Source organism: Paralichthys olivaceus, chromosome 19, assembly GCF_024713975.1.
Source record: "Paralichthys olivaceus isolate ysfri-2021 chromosome 19, ASM2471397v2, whole genome shotgun sequence".
Lineage (NCBI taxonomy): Eukaryota > Metazoa > Chordata > Actinopteri > Pleuronectiformes > Paralichthyidae > Paralichthys > Paralichthys olivaceus.
The window spans coordinates 16,796,443-16,816,709 of NC_091111.1; the positions used below are offsets into that span (position 1 = coordinate 16,796,443).

At 40.7% G+C, this 20,267-nt stretch overlaps 1 protein-coding gene across 9 annotated transcripts in view; it reads right to left on the minus strand.

Moving 5' to 3' along the window:
* The window catches only part of ryr3 (ryanodine receptor 3), an 87,882-nt gene that overhangs the window by 58,820 nt on the left and 8,795 nt on the right, over positions 1 to 20,267 (minus strand). For 4 of the 9 annotated variants that reach the window (XM_069514862.1, XM_069514866.1, XM_069514863.1 and 1 more), the window contains exons 2-9: positions 15,028 to 15,147; positions 10,332 to 10,436; positions 8,034 to 8,054; positions 3,082 to 3,156; positions 2,903 to 2,981; positions 2,412 to 2,524; positions 441 to 540; positions 216 to 309 (exon numbers count right to left, since the gene is read on the minus strand). In XM_069514862.1, coding sequence (XP_069370963.1) covers positions 216 to 309; positions 441 to 540; positions 2,412 to 2,524; positions 2,903 to 2,981; positions 3,082 to 3,156; positions 8,034 to 8,054; positions 10,332 to 10,436; positions 15,028 to 15,147 — 707 coding nt within the window. Of the gene's footprint in view, positions 1 to 215; positions 310 to 440; positions 541 to 2,411; positions 2,525 to 2,902; positions 2,982 to 3,081; positions 3,157 to 3,542; positions 3,558 to 8,033; positions 8,055 to 10,331; positions 10,437 to 15,027; positions 15,148 to 20,267 lie in introns of all 9 variants that reach the window. The other 5 variants (XM_069514867.1, XM_069514870.1, XM_069514871.1 and 2 more) reach the window with 2 other exon arrangements.

Consider the following 20,267-nt stretch of genomic DNA (forward strand, 5'->3'; position numbering starts at 1 on the left):
CAAAGGAGCTATGAGCTTCATATTTTTGCCAATATGCAGTTTTACTCTTACAAGTACCTTAATCAGCACTTGAACAGCACTTGGGCCGTGACAGTTGCAGCAGAGAAGTGTTTCTCATTTATCATCCCCCTCGAATACTTGTGACTCTGTCGTTGCAAAACGAGTTAAGAGCTAAATTTAGTTGAACACCTGAGCTTCAGCAATTATTCACTAACCTCTGCTCCTCCTCGTTCTTGTCTGCTCCAGGGATGGTCAAGCTTTCATCATGTCCGTGACAAAGACGCATCACATGTCCACCAGTCAAATACCCTAACGGGACAAAAACGAAATAGGAATATGAGATAAATAAGAAAGTCATATTATTCCAAAAAATGTATTTAAATGTAAAGAGATAGTTGTTGTGGCAGATGCTGCTTTCACTGCCGTTGTCATGAACTTGCCTACAGCCACGTTGCTTGAAGAGCAGGTGGGTTGGATGTTCCACAGAGTTTGCATGAAGGAGGCATCCACCTGGATGTTGCCATTGGAGATAGAGAGGTGCTGCAAGAGAGAAGCAGGTTAGACAGGACTCAAGACACAAGGGTGGAGACTGTCAGTAAAGCCGTTTTATTTCACAACGGGGAAACATTGAGAATTCTGCACAGAGGAGAGAGTGTTGTCCCAGAGTTGGGAATTTAAAAAGAGATTAAACCTCCTCTGGAGCCGCAGTGTTGTGTCACTGTGGATTTAAAAAACCACTGCTGCATCAGTGTTTCTCTTTGCAGCAAAGTCCAGTTAATTACAATAATTCCTTCCAGGAATGACTTGGAGCGGCTCCAGTTTCCCTTCAGACAAAATTCAGAATCAACTACTGGCTCAAAATGATCCTGGTATATCCTCATGAGAGCTAAAACTACAACCATCCACGTGTTGTTTTATTCATCTGTCCTGGTGTGTTGTGCATGAAAACATGGGAAAACCATTGCGTGGATTATTTTGTGCACTAGATCAGCCTTACACGTTTCTTTTTAATTGTCCTCACGTTGAGGTACCAGACTTGAATGACGTGGGTAAACTGCTGAAACAGTTCAGCCTCACTGGGCTGAAAGTCACAAAGTCATAAACGCTTATGTCCCGTAAAGACCGCATCACAAACTCTCGATTGTTCATAGTAATGGAGCACGGATTTTCCTGAACGTATGCGTCCCATTCTTCAAATGGTGAGTCTCTGTCAGGGGCAAATCAGGTGAAATTTCCCATCGGAGGAGAACTAAGTCTGGCCCTTTGCCAGTTTTGCTTTAATTGGACATTTCCCTCCCTGAAGGGCCGGGGCAGCCGCTAGAAGCCAGCGCTCCTCACTCCTCCTATGTCTGTTCTTCCTTTCTGCCATTTCTCTGTCTCTCCATCTCCCTCTTGAAATCCCTCCCCACTCTTTCTTTACCAAGTAAGTTAATTGAGGCCGCGTGTAAAGCTCTGCATAAAGGAGTCAGCATTAATTCTAATCAGTCAGAAGGATGCCTTCCCTTAAAATCATTTTTGAAAAAGATTCTGCAGAGGAGGGCTTTACAGGTAATCACATTTCCATTAAAGATAGCCGTGAAAAGTTTGAAACTTTCCCCTTGAATTGCCTTGTCACTCTGAAGTCGGCTGGAAGGAGACGGGGCATCAGAGCTATCCGACAGCTATGAAACTTTCTAAAGTGCCCTTTTGAGGCAGGCGGTGAACCAAAGCAGATAGGTGAAATATCTCTTCTTACATTGTGAAATCCATTTCCTAGTTTAGAGGCAGACAATTTTATTCTGACATGAAAACAGTTGGCAGAGACAAAAACAAAGGGAACCAGAGAAAGGGAAATGAGAGATGAGACAAAAACAAGAGGCGGTATGTGATGTATTAAGACTGTCTGAAACACAGAGCAGGAAATAATAATGAGGGAAAAACCTTTATCTGGAAGAAAGCGACTGAACACAGGCCTGCTGATTTCATGGGAATTATTTGAGCTGTAATTAATCCAGCATCTTGTTTCTGTGCTGTAATGATGAGTTTAAGACAGAGGCTTCCCTGTTGATATTACCGCCACCAACTTTTTGAAGAAGCATTATGTTAATGATTCACTTTCAAGCAGAGTAAATGTTCCTCATTTTATGCTGGAAATAATCACTATTAACAGCTTTATTCTCAATTCTAGATAAAGCTGAATTATATCATATATTCATAAGCTTTTCTTGTATCTATTATAGAGAAGGACATATTTATGATTAACAGTGGGAATTATCTCTTCTTCTTTTAGTCACTGTATTTGTTGATCTGATTAAATACATAAAGTAAAACATTTTTTTATTTGACCCTGAACGCCTCAACCCAAATATTCTCCTCAGATACATGACAGTTTAAAAGGGCACTGCAATCAGAAGCGCTTGGACGTGACCTACCAGGTATCTCTCTGTTGACACGCTGACAAGAATCAGGTCGTCTCCGATGCGGACTTTCTCTCCCTCGGATCTCTGCTTGGACGCAGGGTGGATGGTCCACCAGCAGGCCTCTCCTATTGACACAAACACAGGAAAATACTGAGAAAAGAGGAAAACAGCATTTAATCACATCCAACCGTCCAACACAATAATAAACGTCATTTTAGATAATCCTGCATCTTCTCTGTCGTTAAAGTGTTAAAGGGCAAAAACATCCATCATCTGAGAAAGACTGGAGGAGTAGTGATGGATAAATGTCCTGTAGTTCAAATGTCAAATGGAGGATTGCTGTTCACACAAAGCAAACACACTGTTACAGTATTTTTCCCAAGGGTATAGATTTCATCTCAAAGTTAGGTTGACTGGAAACGACTATTCAAGGAGACTGAATTCAATTAGAAACAGCTAAAAGCCATGTGAGCCCTGTAAAGTGCCTGTTTCTTAAACTGTACCTATTGAATCTTCTTGTAGTCCGACATCGAACGACAGCTTGTCCGTCTGAGACCTTGACGTCTTCAAACAGGTCAAGTACTGGTGAGTGAAACATAAACGAGTGTTCAGCGAAGCAGTAATATGAAAATAATAATGAGTTCCTTGTGTCATTTTGTGTCACCGCCGTGTTGATACTCACCATACCACTGAAGGAGTGGCGAAGGAGAATGGCATGGCCGTAGAGCAGGGTCCGGTGTCCGCCCCCCTGACCTGCCTGCCAGGAAATAAACAGATAATAGCTTATTATCACGTCCATCCTTCACCTTCACACCAGATCAGGTTCATGGCACGGAGCTGAATGGATTAAGTATGTTTAATTTCGGATCACCATTCCAAGTGCAAGGATACAACAGACACAAAAAAGAGGGTGGGAGACATGAATAAAAACTACATTCACAGTCAAACAAACCAACAAACACAAACTCGTACAGGGCCACACTCATCAGACAGCTTGCCCATTCTTGTGACAAACAAGAATAAATGTGAGGTACGGTTGCAAAATGCCCGAGGAAATGTGAGAAAGTTGTTGTTGATCAACCAAGAATGAAGAGGAGTTCTTTTTCTTCAGGACTGAGGAAGAATAAAGAAAATTTGACTTACCCGTTTAATCAACCTCTAGCAGCAGCAGAAGGAAAAAAGAAAGGATACCATAACCACTGACATCCAGACCTTCACCGTTACAGCACACACTTTCCGTTTGGTTTTATTCATCTCAATTTATTTCACGTTAAAAACGATACAATAAAACAGCAGCGTAATAGTCACAAACCTGATACTGTTGCCCATAAATGATTTTGCATTTTCCACTTGCTATGTTTTTTATTATCTTAATGGGCTATAAACAGTCGCCTACAGTTAATTTGGAGTTTCCAGTTTACCTGATATCAAACTAAATTCGACCTTCTGACAGAAACAGCTGCAATAAAGCCCGAGACAAGGACAGTGCTAACCACTGTGCAGTGTTTATCCATAAAGCAACACATGGACGATATCCTATTTGTAGCACAGTTGTCAGTGTTAATTTGTGTGTTTGCTTGTCGGGTCACATTCAACTAACCAAAATGGAATTCCCACTTGTCCCTTTAATATGACTCTAAGCTAATTCTCTCTCTCCCAGATGGCGTGTACATAAGAGAGACAAAAAAGGAAACTGAGCGTTCAATCAAAAGAAAAATGGGAATAGTATCCTGCAGCAGCTGGGAGTGAGGGGGGGGGGGGGGGGGGGGGTTCAGAGAGAGAGAGAGAGAGCCAGCCTGTATTTCAGGCCTGCGCTCATGCTGACACATCACTGTCAGGAACTGTGACCTTTGGTTTGTTGCTCCTGCCGTTGTGCAGACTGTGTCCTACAGAGCTTGGAGTTTGTGTTAAAAAGACAGACACAGAGAACCTTGTGCAAATATGTCCTTGTGCATATTTTGTTTTAAATCCAACAGGCTCATTAGTCAACATTTCCTGATTCGTCACAGCTAGACACCAAAATGAATCATGTGCCATTGGAAACAGTCGACTTTAAACCCTTTACCAGCATTCCAGCACACATCGTGAGGTCTGACATTAAACAGAGTAGAGTCAATAAAATATACTATTTTGCATTACTACGAGTACATCTAATACAGCTCCTGGTATCCTTGAGTTGTTTATTTGAGGTTAGGTATATATTTTTAAAAGTAGACCACCAGGGGGCAGGATATTTTTCCCACATAATTAGGATTATTCAATAATGGGTGGAAGCTACAATAAGTTGCTAGTTTATGCACATTTAGCTAAATAATACAGTTTCTGCTTTGACTGATCCCAATGTAAGCAAACTGTCTCGAAAGTGGCCTTGAGCATTAAATTATCTCCAAAGGAAAGTAACTCAAGGTGACGTGTCTGCTTCAAGTCTTGTATTTCTGTACACACAGCTGGAGACGTAGAGAGATGCAGAGCCCATTAAAACTATGGTGATAGTTTAGGTTTAGCAGTAAAAACATTACAGCTTCAAAACACCTTCAGCTTCAAGTCCAACTCTGAGAACCTCAGGCTACACAATAAAACACTCACTTTAATGTATCACAGTATGTGTGTGTTCTATATCAGTATAATAACAGTTTTCAGTATATATCCATGTATTGGTTATACATTATGTGAGCACAGTGAAGAAGCAGCGTTCATAAACGTCATTTAAAGGATTTTCAGTCATCAAAACAACAAACTGTGGAGTTCACCTGTTGTTTTAAATGGTTTGTGTTTTGTAGCACTGAAGCTAACGGTTAGCCTCCCACGTGTGACCTCAGCATCTCGTACCTCAGTGACTCGCTGAGAGTTTCATTTAAAGTTTATTTTTACCTGTTGAAAAGTTTCCAGACTCTCAAACTTTCTCTTCTTCTCTACAGGCGCTAAAGAGAGCCACCGTCTTCTTCTCTCGGTGACCTGGCGGGGCCATTTACGACTTCACGACGCACGTACCGCCACCTGCTGGGCACCGAACAGCGCGGCAAACATTTGATTGACAGGCTGTGACCCAATCAGCGGTGAGGATTAGAACCCTCCCACTCCCCACGAAAGTCCATGGCCCATCATACTTCCTGTTTTTGTTTATTGGTATTTAATTAATATAGAACAATTTTTAATTGATTAAAATACCAGTTATATTTTTTTGACAAAGTCTGAAAGTGTATTTAATCAATGTTATAATTATTTACTTACCCGTATAAACAAAAACCGGAAGTGTAATATGGACGAGGTTGGTTACGCTGGCAGCTAAACACATTAAGTTTAATGGCGTTTTTTTTTTTTTACATTTTGGCAAATTAACTACGCCGAATTCACCAGTAGTGTTTTGTCTTTGCTGTGAACCCATGGATGTACTGACAACTATCTCTGGAGTACTGTGTTACAGAAGACAACTTAAAAACGCGACGATTCTCAGGCAAGTTCTTCAAACGTAATTAGCAGCGTGATAGCTGAGTGTCTCATGTCAGAATGATTTATGGCGTATTAGTTTCACATTTTGGATAAATAATAGCGCCGAATTCTCCCGTAGTGGTTTCTCTTTACTGTGAACACATGGATGTACTGACAACTATCACTGGATTACTGTATTCCTGAAGAAAACTTAAAAACGCTTCGATTCTCAGGCAAGTTCTGCAGTTATAAGTAGCGTCTTTATTGGGATATTTAAGTGGGTTTATTGACGTTTAGTGGAATATAACATTGTTTGTGTCCTCTCTGTGAGTTCAGATTAGACATATTTAAGTTATAACTCATATTTCTGACACATATTGTTGCAACTAATGGTGGTTTTATTCGTTTTTTAAGGGGGTAAAACAAAAATCCAGTCATCACAACCTGTCCAAATGAATTCTTATTCATTCCCGTGGCCTCAGTTCTGTTAATATCTTTAGCATAATTGAAATGAGCCTGTAAAAGAAAATCCAACAGTTCCAAACACATGAATGATTTTGGTGGCTTATGTTTTAATCACTTCTATACACCAATCACTTTTGTGCCTGCTTGGCTTTACAGGAATCTGCCGTGTCTGCTTGGTCGTTGCCAGAGCCATTACATCAAACCACGACAAAGTAAGTTCGCTAAACGTTCACTTCATTTCCGCAGCTTATCTTATATGGAGGGGCAAGTACGTGGAAAAATAGCCCACTAATCAGTTCCATGAGGCCATTAGGAAAAGATTTCTAGACTCATTTGCTAAGTACCATCTGATATATTGATTCTCATGTACACATACTCGATGCCCTGTCTTTCAAATCATCTGGATAATGGTACAGAGCACATTTTCTTTACTCATGATGTGTGACAATTGCAGACATTTAAATACCGACTGTAAAAGAAACATTTAAGTCACAGATGGGGAGGGGGGATGCAGTCTTGTGTGTTGCCTTGAGTCATATTAGGCAAAGATATCATCCTCCAACAGCTTTGCTCAACGCTATATAGTGCACGTGGACACTCCTCGTGTCACTAACCTGAAGATTAACTGTTGTTAGAGACCAAACCCAGAGAAAACAGAGCAACACATTCAAACCACAAAGTGAGTTTTATGCCAATGTGTGGGTTTCCAGATGCCTTTCATTTAGATTCAGTAAATGAGATTCATTGTGAGAGCTCATGACGACCTTTGGTAAGTAATATTGTATGAGAATATTTGCAGACAGGTGATAAATTAAAGGTGAAACAAGGCCGTCCTTTGTGTACGTGTGTATTTGAATTTTGAGCAGAGAAGTGAGGACGCATTCTAATGCCAGGTGTGAACTGACATAGCTTCCACTTGTGATCGGATCTCTCAGGATGGATGTTAACACCAGGTCTGAACAGATGTTTCTGAAAACAGTGACTCTGTTCTATTCAAGGATTCCAGTAATACATTTCTTTATTTATCTGTGTGAAGACAACTGCATTCATCAGGTTTCTTTTCATTTATTCACATTTTCTTCCTTTAATTTGTCACCTGTATGTGTGATTCTATGCATTTGTTTTTACAGCACAAACATTTTAAGCTGTTTTTTAAGGCTTGTATTTTATTGCATTGAAAGCAAAAAAAAAGGATAGTGAATGCTCTGAAAAAGCAGATAAGAAGCAGACAGCATCACTCGAAAATGCTTGGACACTTGCATACAAAGTAGTCTTCAAAGAGGACAGGCAAAACATTTGACTTCATGTGCACAAGGGGACAGCACCAATGGATGTCTATTTCAAGTTTGTCATAACTTAAAGTGAGTATCGAGAGTGTCCCCAGACTAGCTGAGGGAAAGAGAATATGTAGAGCTATTGGTGTGAGGTAAAAACTTAATTTACTAATCTGAGGGAGTCTGACAGAAATAAATGCCTTTTAACCTCATTTGGCACAATATGCGGTGAGATGGAAAGTTTTAATTGTATTGCTATTAGAGAAATAACTCTCTCCAATGCAGTGCCTGTCGTACACTTAAAACTAAAGGCCGTACAAGCTCTGATTGCGGCTTTTATGACAATCGAGAAATAGGCGTCGCTTCAAGTGAAAGTGCCGAATGTTAAAACCCTCCGCTGGGCTGTCAGTAGTACTTCCGTCATGCACACTGACAACATGATGGATGAGTGAACTGATGGACCTACCCATTTTTCATGGTCGGCACTCTAGCAACACACAAATACAAACAAAAAGAATGTGTTATTGGGATGTATGTCAGTCAATTACACACATCTGATAGCAACAAGAGAGCGTAATGGGCCCTTTACTGCAGAGAGGAAGAGGAGGGTAATTTATTAACCTTGCTACCAGTGAGTTTGTATTCTAGCCAACATGATGTTGTCCTGCCAACCAAGGCCAGCCAACAATGTTGCACCATTGAGCACAAGACAAATCTGCTACCAGGGCTAATAACAATGCAGGGCCTGATTCTCCAGTGGAGAGGACCCAAGCGGTTTACAAAATAAGACACTTAAAGAACCATCTGTGCCAGAGGGCGATGTTGTGCATTGAAGTACAGCGGTAGTTGGAGCAACCCGGTACAGCACACGATTTGGGTTATCTTGTATTCATGTTTTTTTTTTTTTTTTTCCTTACTCAGTTCATCTTGCAAACAGCATTGTAATGCAGTGTGCTGGAGTTTCTCCTGTAGCTACATCTGTACTGCACAGTGATTCATGCGACTACAGCTTCGTCAACTCTGTTCCAAGAATACCACTGGTCTCTCTGAAGTATTCGCTAATAACTCTCAATGCTCTCAAAGTAAACACAGACCATGTGTATCCAAGAGGAACAGCGATGAAAAAAAATGACACTACTAAGAAGCGATTTCTGCTATGTGGTGGTTCGTACTTTCAAATTTAATCCCAGGGTATATTTAAGAATCGAGCACTGTTTTCTCTTTGTTTTTCCCAAAACATATGAGGAGGAAACACAGTCTACTGACCTCTCTCTTTGGCTCTGTATGGTGATGAGATTAAATGACACATTACTTTGAGAGAACAGCAGCACGAGTGATTGTGAGCATCTGATCCGGGTTTACAGAGCAGTCGTATAGCCGCCTACCGGAGGGCTCTGTTGCCGTGAACGTGGCACTACAGAGAATCTTCCTGATCAAAGATTACTTACCTGCTCTAATAAATAAGCCTTGTGAGCTGGAGAGGAGCTGGAAGGAAGGGGCTCAAACTGTTAAGCATAAATCAAGAGATTGCAGGATGAAGAAAGAGGAGGCTACAGATGAAAAGAGCACTTGAAGATAATTTCTCCCCTTTCTTTGACCACCAACAGCCTTTCATTATCAGAGCCCTCTGATCTCCTTTCTTGCAAAACAGAAACTTGTTACAGAGAATGAAAAGAAACTGCTTCTACTTAGAATTCAATAACAGTTCTTGGTGTCCTGGGTATAACAAGGTGTGTGCTTGCCCTGAATGCTACTGCAATGAATCCAACAACATTATCACAAATCGAAGAAGTAGAATTTAAAAGTCCAGATGTTCACACCACATTAAACCAGATGTGTATTTCTGTTTATGGAGCAAAACTGTGGAATTATCTCGATGATGTTGCTCAAATGTTATTCAAAACTAATAAAAGAATATGAACTTGTTGAGTAATACTTATGTTGATGATGATGGGTATTAATTAATGTATAATTAATTTGTGAAAAGATCATCTGTAAAGTTATTTTAATGAAAGGTGGAGGCAATAAATAATATAATAAGATTGTTCTTCTTCCTCCTCCTATTTCATTCATGGAATGTGTATAAATGTAATGTGTCTTTTTACACAGTTTGAATTTGTCTTGTCAGAGGTGACCTCAAACTGGGCAACTTCAAAATCTGCAAAGTGATGAAAAGCCTAACAAAAAAAAAATCTGATATTTTAGTCTTTAAATTCAAACTTTTTGACTTGAAAATTCTATTTTTGCAGTCTCATGGCTCTTTCATGTGTACTTCGAATGTTCTTTCTCCAAGTTGGGAAAGTGGGACATCCAACATGACCAAGAGCCAGAGACTAGATCAGAGCCAGCAGGTACATGAAAGTTACTGTGAGCATCTCGTCCTTGATTTTTCTGGCTCCAAAAATGAGTATGAATATTTCCAGACAGGTCAGTTTTCACTTCTTGAACTGAGAAGCTGCTTCAGATAGATTCAGTGCATTTGTTCTTCCAGTCCTGTGACTTTCAAGTTAACTCAGCAAATGCCATAAATACCTCTTCAGCTTTTTGTAACCAACATCTGAAAGTATCATAGTTCCATCCTACTCATCGTAGATCATAGAACATCTAAAAATCATAGAAATAGAGGGGACCTTGAGTGTACTTGTGCTGGATCTCAGATGTTTGCGCTGCACTGTGTGTGTGCAAGTGTTTGAATGTGTTTGTGTGAACAAGACAGAGAGATGTGAAGGGGGGGTGTATCAGTGGGAGGGAGGCAGGCACTCACCCCTTCGCTGTTCTGCCCAGTCTTAGCCAGCATCTCCTGCAGGGCCCGCACGGACAGGGACTGCTCCAGCACAAAGTTACAAATACACAGGTCTGGAGGAACATACTGCAGGAGAGAGGGGGAGAAAGGGGAGGAAGGAAGGTGGGAAGGAATGAAGGGAACAGGGAGGAAAAGGAGAGAAAGAAGTTTGAAGAGGCAATAACAAGCTGCTTTAAGCAAAAACAAGCTCCTCTTCTGGAAACAAAAACGTGACAGCTCCCTAATTGAAAGTCTATTTCCCCTCTTGCTACCTGATAAACAGTTCTCGGTTTTCTCAGAGGAAAATACCAGAGAGTCAAACTTTATAATAAACCTGCTGCAATTTGAGACTTAAAAGTTCAGAGCAAAATGTTTTTTCAAAATTTCATAAACTGTTTTTTTATGATTCTCACTGACTTTTTAAAACTGCACATATGGTTTTTCATCATTTTGATGGACTGTGATGTGTGTAGGTGGTGACTTACATTAATCACAGTGTCACTACTGAGGCCTATGAAGGCTCATTAAAGAAATATCAAATGTAAAACATTTTGAAATGAGTTCACAAAGAAATTGCCTGGGGCCCGAGGTGACAGGGGCCCCCAGAGAATGGCTCATTACACATCCCACAGCCCCCATAATCCCTTGAAACACTCCTGACTACACATTGCTTTCATTTTAGTGCTCAAATACTATATTTACATGTTAATCTTCTAAAATGTCTGCAGGGATGTATTTATCTTTATTCATCTTAAAAAAATTTATTGACTTAATAACAACAGAGAGCAGCACTGTTAAACTGTGTTGATTTATTTAAATAAATGCACCACGCAGCATAAGCATCATCATTTTATCTCCATTCTCACATTGAATAAATATTTCCATAGCAGCAATTGGCTATGGAATTAATTGCAGGCCCTGATCTGAGACCAGAAACCAAGTGAAATGATTAAACAGCTCAGTGATGAGTGGTGCTCATAAATAATTCTGATGACCTCAACTTCCCCGCCATCCTGGTGCTAACAAGTGGCTGGGGATTATGAGGAGAGCTGTGGGAAGGTGTGCAGCCTGTGGCTCCACTGACCAATAATTAATCTGCTCATGTTTTATTCCTCAGCAAACAGGGTTGTTTGGCTCTCTGCTATAATAGGCTGCAGGTCTGTCTTCCAATTTGTCTGTAAATCTTCTAAAATTCAATACATTTAATGATCATAAATTATTCAGTGATCGGAGAATGTCGAAACCAGGGACGGTGCAGCGTGAGGGTGTATGTTACTGTGACTTGGAGATGATCATTTGTAAACATTTGTGTTGCCAGAAGAAGGTCGATTACAAAACGCTTCTAAATTATGTTCCATTTACAAACAATGCAGGAGCAGACATTAATTGCATCTGCTTGTCAAAGTGAGAAAATTAATTTACGTCTTGTTGTGCTAGATGGCACTGTTGATTAACATTACACCGCTGACATGTCAACAACATGTAAAGGAGTGTCTCTCACACCCTCTTATCAGTTCACATCCCTACGCTCATATCTTTATGCCATCCTATTATTATTTAGTAAACATTCAATAATATTTATCTCAAATACTTCACATGCATCATTATCCATCTCTCCCCAACACAGAGGAGGAATGATTTAAGGTTCTGAGCGCCTGACTCAATAACAACGGCCGTCCCTTGAACTCTGCAGTGAAGTGAGAAATGTGAGGAGAGGGGGAGAGCTGCTGGGTGATAATGAGAATGGCGCTACTCTGTAACTCAACACATGCATGGGAACTTTCAGCACCAGTATGTGTGTGTGTGTGTATGTGTGTGTGTGTATGACCATGTCTGTCTGATGTAACCAACAGTCTGCACGCAAATGCTTCCCACTTAAACGCCCAAATAAGATGTTTTCAGTGACAAACAAATCCATTAAATCTCATGAAAACAGACAAAATAATATCAAACAATATTTATTATATTACACTAAACACATTAATCATAGGCTATTGGCACTAAAATCTAATAATCTCATCACAAAACTAGAGAAAAGTTAGATATTTACTTTTGCCTTCAACACGTCACGATGCAGCTACACCTACGATGGCCTCCCACCTTCTACAGTGATAATTTGCAAACTGCTGCTGCAGACCTAACACCTCTTATGAATTATTTACAGCCAATTTTCCAATTAACATACTTCTTCTAGTGTTGCGAAGGCATACTAAACATTTGGTAATAAAAAGAAAATCGTCTTTGTCGTCAAATCAACCTTTAAGAAAGTAAAATTTTTCAATCATCCACAGGGATCTTGAGGCAATACAATGATATGAGTTGTACAATTTGGTAAAACGATGCTTCAGTAGATCGAACTGTTTTATTTAACAACCTGGATTTTTTATTATTTCATTAAAAGACCAAAACCAATGAAGAAAGCTGCTACCATGCATTGTCTGTGAAGCTATAAGCCTGAAAGCCTCATACCTCTGTGCCATAGAGTTCCACTATTAAAAACACATTAGTGAACCAAACCATTACACAGAGTGGCGATGTTCCCTCATTACGTTGAACACGGACACTGTAGTTCATTGTCCCCCTATGTACATCCTGCTTCTGTAACTACAACATAATCTGCAGCTGAAAAAAGTCCACGAGAAATATACTATTTTTACAGCTTTGTGACTTTCCTTCAAAAAATGACAGTGCCTATTCTGACATCAACAAAAATATATAATCTTTATCCAATAATATATAAAATATCAACAATAATAATCAAAACAATATATGAAATATAATCAGTTATGATAACAAGGATAATAATCCATGCAGCAAGATGTTTAACAATCCTCAGTAGTAGATATGTTACTGTGCTCACAGGAAAGAAGGATGACACAATGGACGGCATTGTAGTACGTCACATATGCAACAATGCAAACTTTCAATTTACAATCTCAGTCTCAGAACTCTTCTTTTAATTGGATCTAATGACTCCCTGTTAAACTTCGCTGTTATTTCTCTTGACCTCCGGCAGCGTCATTGAGTCGAGCTTCGGGAAATGAGGCGTCTGCACCTGAGATCAGCCAGCAGATGACAGCCCCTCCCCTCATGCCAAACCACAGCTGTCACCCTCCACACTCAGTCACATTTCACGCCCAAAGAGGCTCAAAAGCATTGTCACCGGCACCAAGGTGAGAGGAGAGAGGTGTTTATGACGGGCTGTCTGTGGAGCTCTGCAGGTTGTTGCCCTTCCAGCTGAACAACAGTTCCAGGTGGGTGAGCAATAACATGCCGGCACGTCCCTTGATTTTATTTACAGTCCTATTGCTCAGCGGCCGAGTCAAATCAGGCTTTACGTGATATGCACAGCTCATAAAACGAGGAGAGTTGTGATCATGTGATCGTCACTCTGACATGTAAAGTAAGTGTGAAGCCAAAATTAAAATGGTGAGCACCTTCTCAGAATGCACATGTGCTGCATTTTCTGTCCCATAACTGACTGTAAACAAGCGATGGCCATCATCGTGATCGATGATGCACATGATATAAAACCACTGTGTTCCGACATATTTTCTCTAGAGCCAGAATTATCTGCATCATTTTAACGTCTTGTTTTGTAGAGAACACACAGTCCTTGTCAAAAGGAGGATTAATGAGACGTGTAACTCAGCACCGACAGCCCTATAGTGTTGATGCACTACCAGAAACAGCAAATTCACATCACTCAGTCACATCGAGAAGCAGCAATAACCGCAGCATCGCAACCTCACTTCATACATCACGTTTGTTGTTGTTGTTTTTTGTCTGTCCTGGCTCCATAACCAACCATTGCGCTGCACTGGTGCAGAAACAAGTGCAATATCCTCAAGTGACCCCATAAAAACTGTCAGTTGTGTTTTTTGGGATTGTGGCCAAGCTGGAAGCACCACAGCCGGAACTGAGCCCAGATCGCTGCAGCAGTGAGTGTTTTTCTTCTTCTCATTTTGAGATTGTGTGTGTTCGCTTTTTTAAAATCTAATTAGCTGTAGTTGAAACCACAGAACCTGAAGAGAATCTGCATTTTTTAATTCACCCCATTATTTGACAGGACAGCTCGTCTCACTGAGAGGGGGTTGGAAGGAGAAGGGGGTAAAGGTTAAGACATCTCAAGTGTCTCTTTGATTTACACTCTTTTATCAGGAGGAGCAAAACTGGACTGAGGATTTTATTTGAATGCAATATTGTTTTTTGCACCATATTTAAATATGCAAATGAGGATGGGTGCTCCATGTTAATTGTTGGAGGATCCAATTACTGGAAGAGCTAATTAATTAAGGTAACATAACACACACTAATACAGCTCAGACAGAAGTTTTTGTAGAATTAACATCATCCTTGATCTACCACCAATGTAAAAAGCAAATTGAACCAAACAGACCTAAATATTGAACTCATCTATCAGAGCTGTACGGTTACAATAACAAAAAAGTTTGACGACCACTGTGCCAACATGTAAAAAAAACAAAAGTACGAAAAAAAAGTAATTTTCATCTTAAAAGACAGTGGTCAGCACCAGTTGTCAAAGGCAAACGTCTCCAGAGTTCTGCCCTAGGTTAAAGGTCATACAGCCCGTTTCACGCCAAACTTCCACTGACTTGTCATTTCTTCATAATACAACAAATAACCGATGATAAACAAAACCCCTCGCTGTACTTACCTTAGCTTCCGAAGTGGATTCCAGGTAACAGAGACGGTTTCCGAGTCCCTCAGCGGCCAGGCAGAACTTGCAATGTTCCTTCTGAATGGTGGCCACACTCTGCAGCACCACCTCATCGTCCTGCCAGAGGAGAGGTGAGAATTAATGCCAAGCATAATCAACAGTGTTCGAAATAAACAAGACAGGACGACAACACTGCTTTTTTTTTTTTTTTTACATTTACACAGATTTCCCTGTGGATCATTTATGAAAACAAACAGGCATGTTTAGACTGATATTTATGAATCCATTCAATTTGGTGCATATCCAAATGTGGGTTTAGCAGCAAATGTGGTTTTGAAAGGGGACTGTTGGGCCTTGGTGGAGGTATGTGCTCTAGTAAGTGTCTCTAGTCTAGTTTTGATGAACTAAAAAATAAATAAAAACCTGGACCCAGTATACGAAGATAGACGAGATATTTACGAGACACATTGCAAACGAAAATGTTCCAGCAGATAAATAAACAATGAAAAGAAATCAAACGAGGAATTCCCCTGTTGTCAAATTAAATCTACACAAACACAACAGAGGCTGAAAGAAGTACAACAAAAACTACATTGATCAATAGCAGTGAGTTGAGTAATATCATTTCTAAATCTGTTCTACAGGCTTTAGTATCTGTGTGGGAGAGAGGCAGACCTCGATTCAATCAGTGCAGCCAATAAATGAACATCTGTATCTGTCGGGATGGAGAGGGTCGGCCTCTATTTGGCATCACACGCAGAGATATCGATTTGTTTGAGTGTGTGTAGTGAGTGTGAGTGTGTGTGGTGTGTGCACGTCTCCTGCCAGCTCACGTCCCACACTAATCTGAGCTGATGGTTGCCATGGTTTTGGCTCCCACCTCCTTCACGGCAGTATTAATTCAATAGATTTAGATACAGGCGGCACAGCACCCACAGAATCGGGAGGCAAGATAACAGACCCTGATGATATTTCCAACAAAGACTCAAAAAACAAAACCAGAACATCGCATAGACAGCGCCCCTGTGTGAGGACAATAAATTAATAGGATTTTTCAGTCTGTCGATGTACCCCATTGATATTTTTCTGCATGAGAAAGCATTCACTACCAGCTCTTGTACCAGACAAAGAATTCTGGGGATTAAAGTATATTTTTTATTTGAGACATCAAACATACAATGTCAGAAGTCAGTCTCTTTGTTTCATAGCTTTTGAAGATGCTCCAGTTCATGTTGGCACTGCACCACAAATTAGATCCACACTCTGGTTTATACAATGTGGGAGGCAACACAACAATGCAACACACTTTGAATGAATTAAAGCATTACAAAGCTGTATTGGTGAAATCCAACAAACAAAATTTAAAAACCTCGAACAAATGAAAATATAGATAATAATCTACGTTGGTCCCAGTGACGCAGAAGCACAAATGTCTTTCTTACTTGCAACAGATTCCGAGTGACAGGTACACAAAAGATAAAGCCAGGCTATGTGGTTTGACTGTAGTGTGGACAGTAAAAACTTTATGGATAGTAGTGCAAGCAAAGGAGAAAAATCTCTCTAATGTTATTCTGAACAATGTAAAAACAAATTCTTGTTCATTATGAAGCTGGCAGGACAGATTGGAATATGGCAGCCTGTCACAGTCTATAAAATGAATGGGAAACACTGGTTGTATTGTATGTTACCGTAAGTGAACAAACTCTTCAGTCATGTCTACCTCAGATATGTATTCAATATAATCCCTCAGAAACGCTGCCTCAAGAGAAAAACACGTCACGAAATTGATGAATCAACACAATAAGATTATAAAAGCATTTAGTGATTTATAAAGCAGTTCATTGGTTACAGATGCTGATCAGAGCAGCTCCAATGAAAGAGTTCTTGAATATTTGGCTCAGATCAACAACCTTTTATTATAGATGGAGTTTATTCTGGTTAGTTTGTGTTGCAGGGCAATAAAAAAAAAAAAATCACAGTTAATGGATAAAATAACGCACAGTGAGTATACTGGCGTGGTGAATGAGGAGCTGAGCTGGCACAACAGTCCATAGAGGCAGCGTTTTAAATACCCCACAATGCAACTTTGGGCTTCAGGGAGGTGATTACTGATTACAGAAAGCATTAAAGCTCGCTCTGAATCCCAGCTGCAGCTTTTCCTGGTAGTTGTGTGATGGAGGGAACACCGCTCGTTGTTTCAGGCTATACAGACAGGGAAACTCAATATGGCCACGGGATGACCGCGGACTTGTCACCTCTTTAAAATCGAGTAAATACTCCTCTTTATTTTCAGCTGTTTGGAATTCTGGTGGCCTTATGAAACCAACAGGGCATTGCATCCATTACTTCACAGATAAACCACGTCTGGCTGTGTATGTAAAGCCAATGGGTGAATATTAGTGCAAAACGAGGATATTAAAGTGACCAATTTCATAAAAATCTCAGAATAAATCTTCTAAAGCAGTAATTCAGTCTAACTTGTGAGTCTAAACTGCTTCAATACAAGATAGGTAACGATAAGCACCATATTATAATAAGCAATTTGAAAATGTGAAACCATACTGAAAAAGCTGCAGACGCACGATAGTTAATTTTTTCCCCTCACTTTGATAATGCAACTTCAGAACCAGAAGTGGTCAGAGTTGCACCGGGGATCAAAACATGACACAGACTGGATGTCATCCAGTCATCTGAGCGCTGTGAGGCGAAGGGCGGAGGAGCAGAATGGATGACAGTGCCAACATCCTTCTAAGTAAATAAATACAGCCTCAGGAGACACTGTTTACGGGACAGTTTGATGTTGAGAGTGGATACATAGTGGATTTGTCTCATAAATTTCCAATCCCTGTGATCAGATCTCAGAAACTAATGAAATGGTTGTGTGCACTCGCGGCCAAGACACTTTCTGTCACCCTCTGCACCCCTGACTTGATCCCCAGCCAGGGAATCTGGTGAATCTGAGGCAAAGTGATCCTCACAGCAGCAGTGAGACCATCTGCTAGACAGCTGAGGAGCAGCATCAGTACTATGTATAGGGCCCTGGCTGGCGGCAGGAGGAGGTAAGACAGGGTTGGGTGGCTGCTTTACCAACCATCCAAGTGTAGAGCGGCAACTTGACGCTGCCCTCTCCCAACCCGACCCCACCCATCCTTACTACTACACCCTCTGGATCCTGCAGAACCAACACTTCTTTGTCCTGACAAACAAAAGAACGCAACACAGAGTTTACTTGAAACAACCAGTGGCACTGCTGACTGTGACACTGCTCTTCAAAAGACCCCTCAACCTGCTTTCCTTTCTCGCCCTGCTGCTTCGTTCAAGCGGTCGGCCTCTGCGCGTCTTAACAGACAGCGGCAGGTGCGTTAGTGTACGCGCCCGATGCAGCCTCCAGCCGAAACCCGAGAACTCCCAGTGCTCCGGCGTGCCAAAAAAACTCCCACAACTCACCCTGTGCTGCCACCAATGTGAACTTGAGAAAAGGTGAATCTGTTCAATCCCTCAGTGCTGCTATTTTGACACGCATGCCTTGCACATGCTCAGTGGGAATCGGCGGGCGAGCTCTGAGAAAGGATACAGGCAGACAGGGGTTAAAAACTGAAGGGAATAAAAGAAAATTCCAGCACGTTGGTCCCCTTGTTCACACGGTGTCAGCGTGTCTAGATCGCTCCGACTGCTCAGGAGTCGTGTTTCTCATAAATGTCGGACAGGGTGCTAAGTACAGGTTGAGCTACGTGTTTTTGAGTGAAGCTTAGCTTAGCAAAGTAGATACAGTGTGGATGTGTGAGAAGTATAACCTGATAAGGTGGATGAGGGCTAACAGTGATGTCTATCACAGCACCGAGATCCAAAGCCCAGACGAAGACAAAGATTGTTAAAAAAAAAATAAAATCCCAAGCTGTGAAATACAGCACAGTTAAAGAATCTTTGTACAAATAATTAAGTTATTACTCACAAAGTTTCAAGCTAAATTAAACATTTCTAAAGCCCTGTAGAGCCTGAGGAAATGAAACAGTGACAGTGGGATTAAAAGGCAGAGGAGCAGCTGAAAAAAAGTGCAGTGACAGTGAAAAATATTCCTCAAAGCTGAAACTGTAACAGATGAGGACGTCAACAACGCAGAGAGGCAGAAGAAAAACGGACTTTAAAGTATTTCAACATCAAGCTTTATGGTCATAGTTGGCAGATTAGACACAGAAACTAACACAGCAGTTCTGCAATAAATCAAGGGGCCAATGTTTTATTACGTCGATTCAAATGTTTGAGCATTTGGAGGATTTGCAAAAATAACATCAATACATATTGCAATAGAATTTTCATCAATAGCAGTAAAACAAAAATCCAATATATATCGATGTAAGGCTTATACATTCTGTGGGGATGTACAACACATAATTCTGAAACCCACTTGTGAGTATAGTCTATTTATGTATAAATATACCTGTCAAACAAAACCCTTTATTAGACTGTGCGTGTTTAACTAGGTGGTTTCAGAGCGACATGTTGTTTGGTGACGGAAAAAAACTGTAGTCATGAAAGGTTTGTAGTAAAGTTCGAGGTTGGTATTGTCTTTGTTTATATCATAAATAATATTGGTTCCAGTTAGCCGTTGTCTTATAGCCGACTCAAAGATCAGCAGTGCTTGTGGACGCTGAAAACTTCCATTGATTTGAACTCATGGGAAAAAACATGGTAACAGCCAGGGACTGAGAGCAGAACTCAGGCAGATGGAAAGTCCATTCACTCCAAAGTTTAAACCTTCACAACCCTCTCCTGCACAATAACACTTCATTATCTACTCAAATTGGTGTTTAAGCAGCAATAGCAGTTACACTGTGCCACTCAATAGCTTTTGATCATAACTGATTAATGAGGCTTTTTAAATGAATGAGATTTAGATGTGCGTCTTTGAACCACGCTGCCATTTAGCTCCAGAGAACAAACAAATGCCTCAGCAGGAAATGTTGATCCGTGTCAATTAATAATTTACTAATATTTCTTATGAACAGACAGTTCCACAGAGCCCTCGTACACCTTGTTACAGATAATGACATGGGTGTGTGTTTTCCTGAATGCCAATGAGGCACTTTACCGCTCAGATGGAACAACACGGCTGCAGAGAGGAGGTATGTTGTTCCGAGAAGGGGGAAAAACCACACCGGTGTATTTCTCTCTTTGCCGTCAGCCCATCTGTTTTAGTATTGAGTGTCTGCACGGTGTTCGGTGCAGTTGCTAAATGT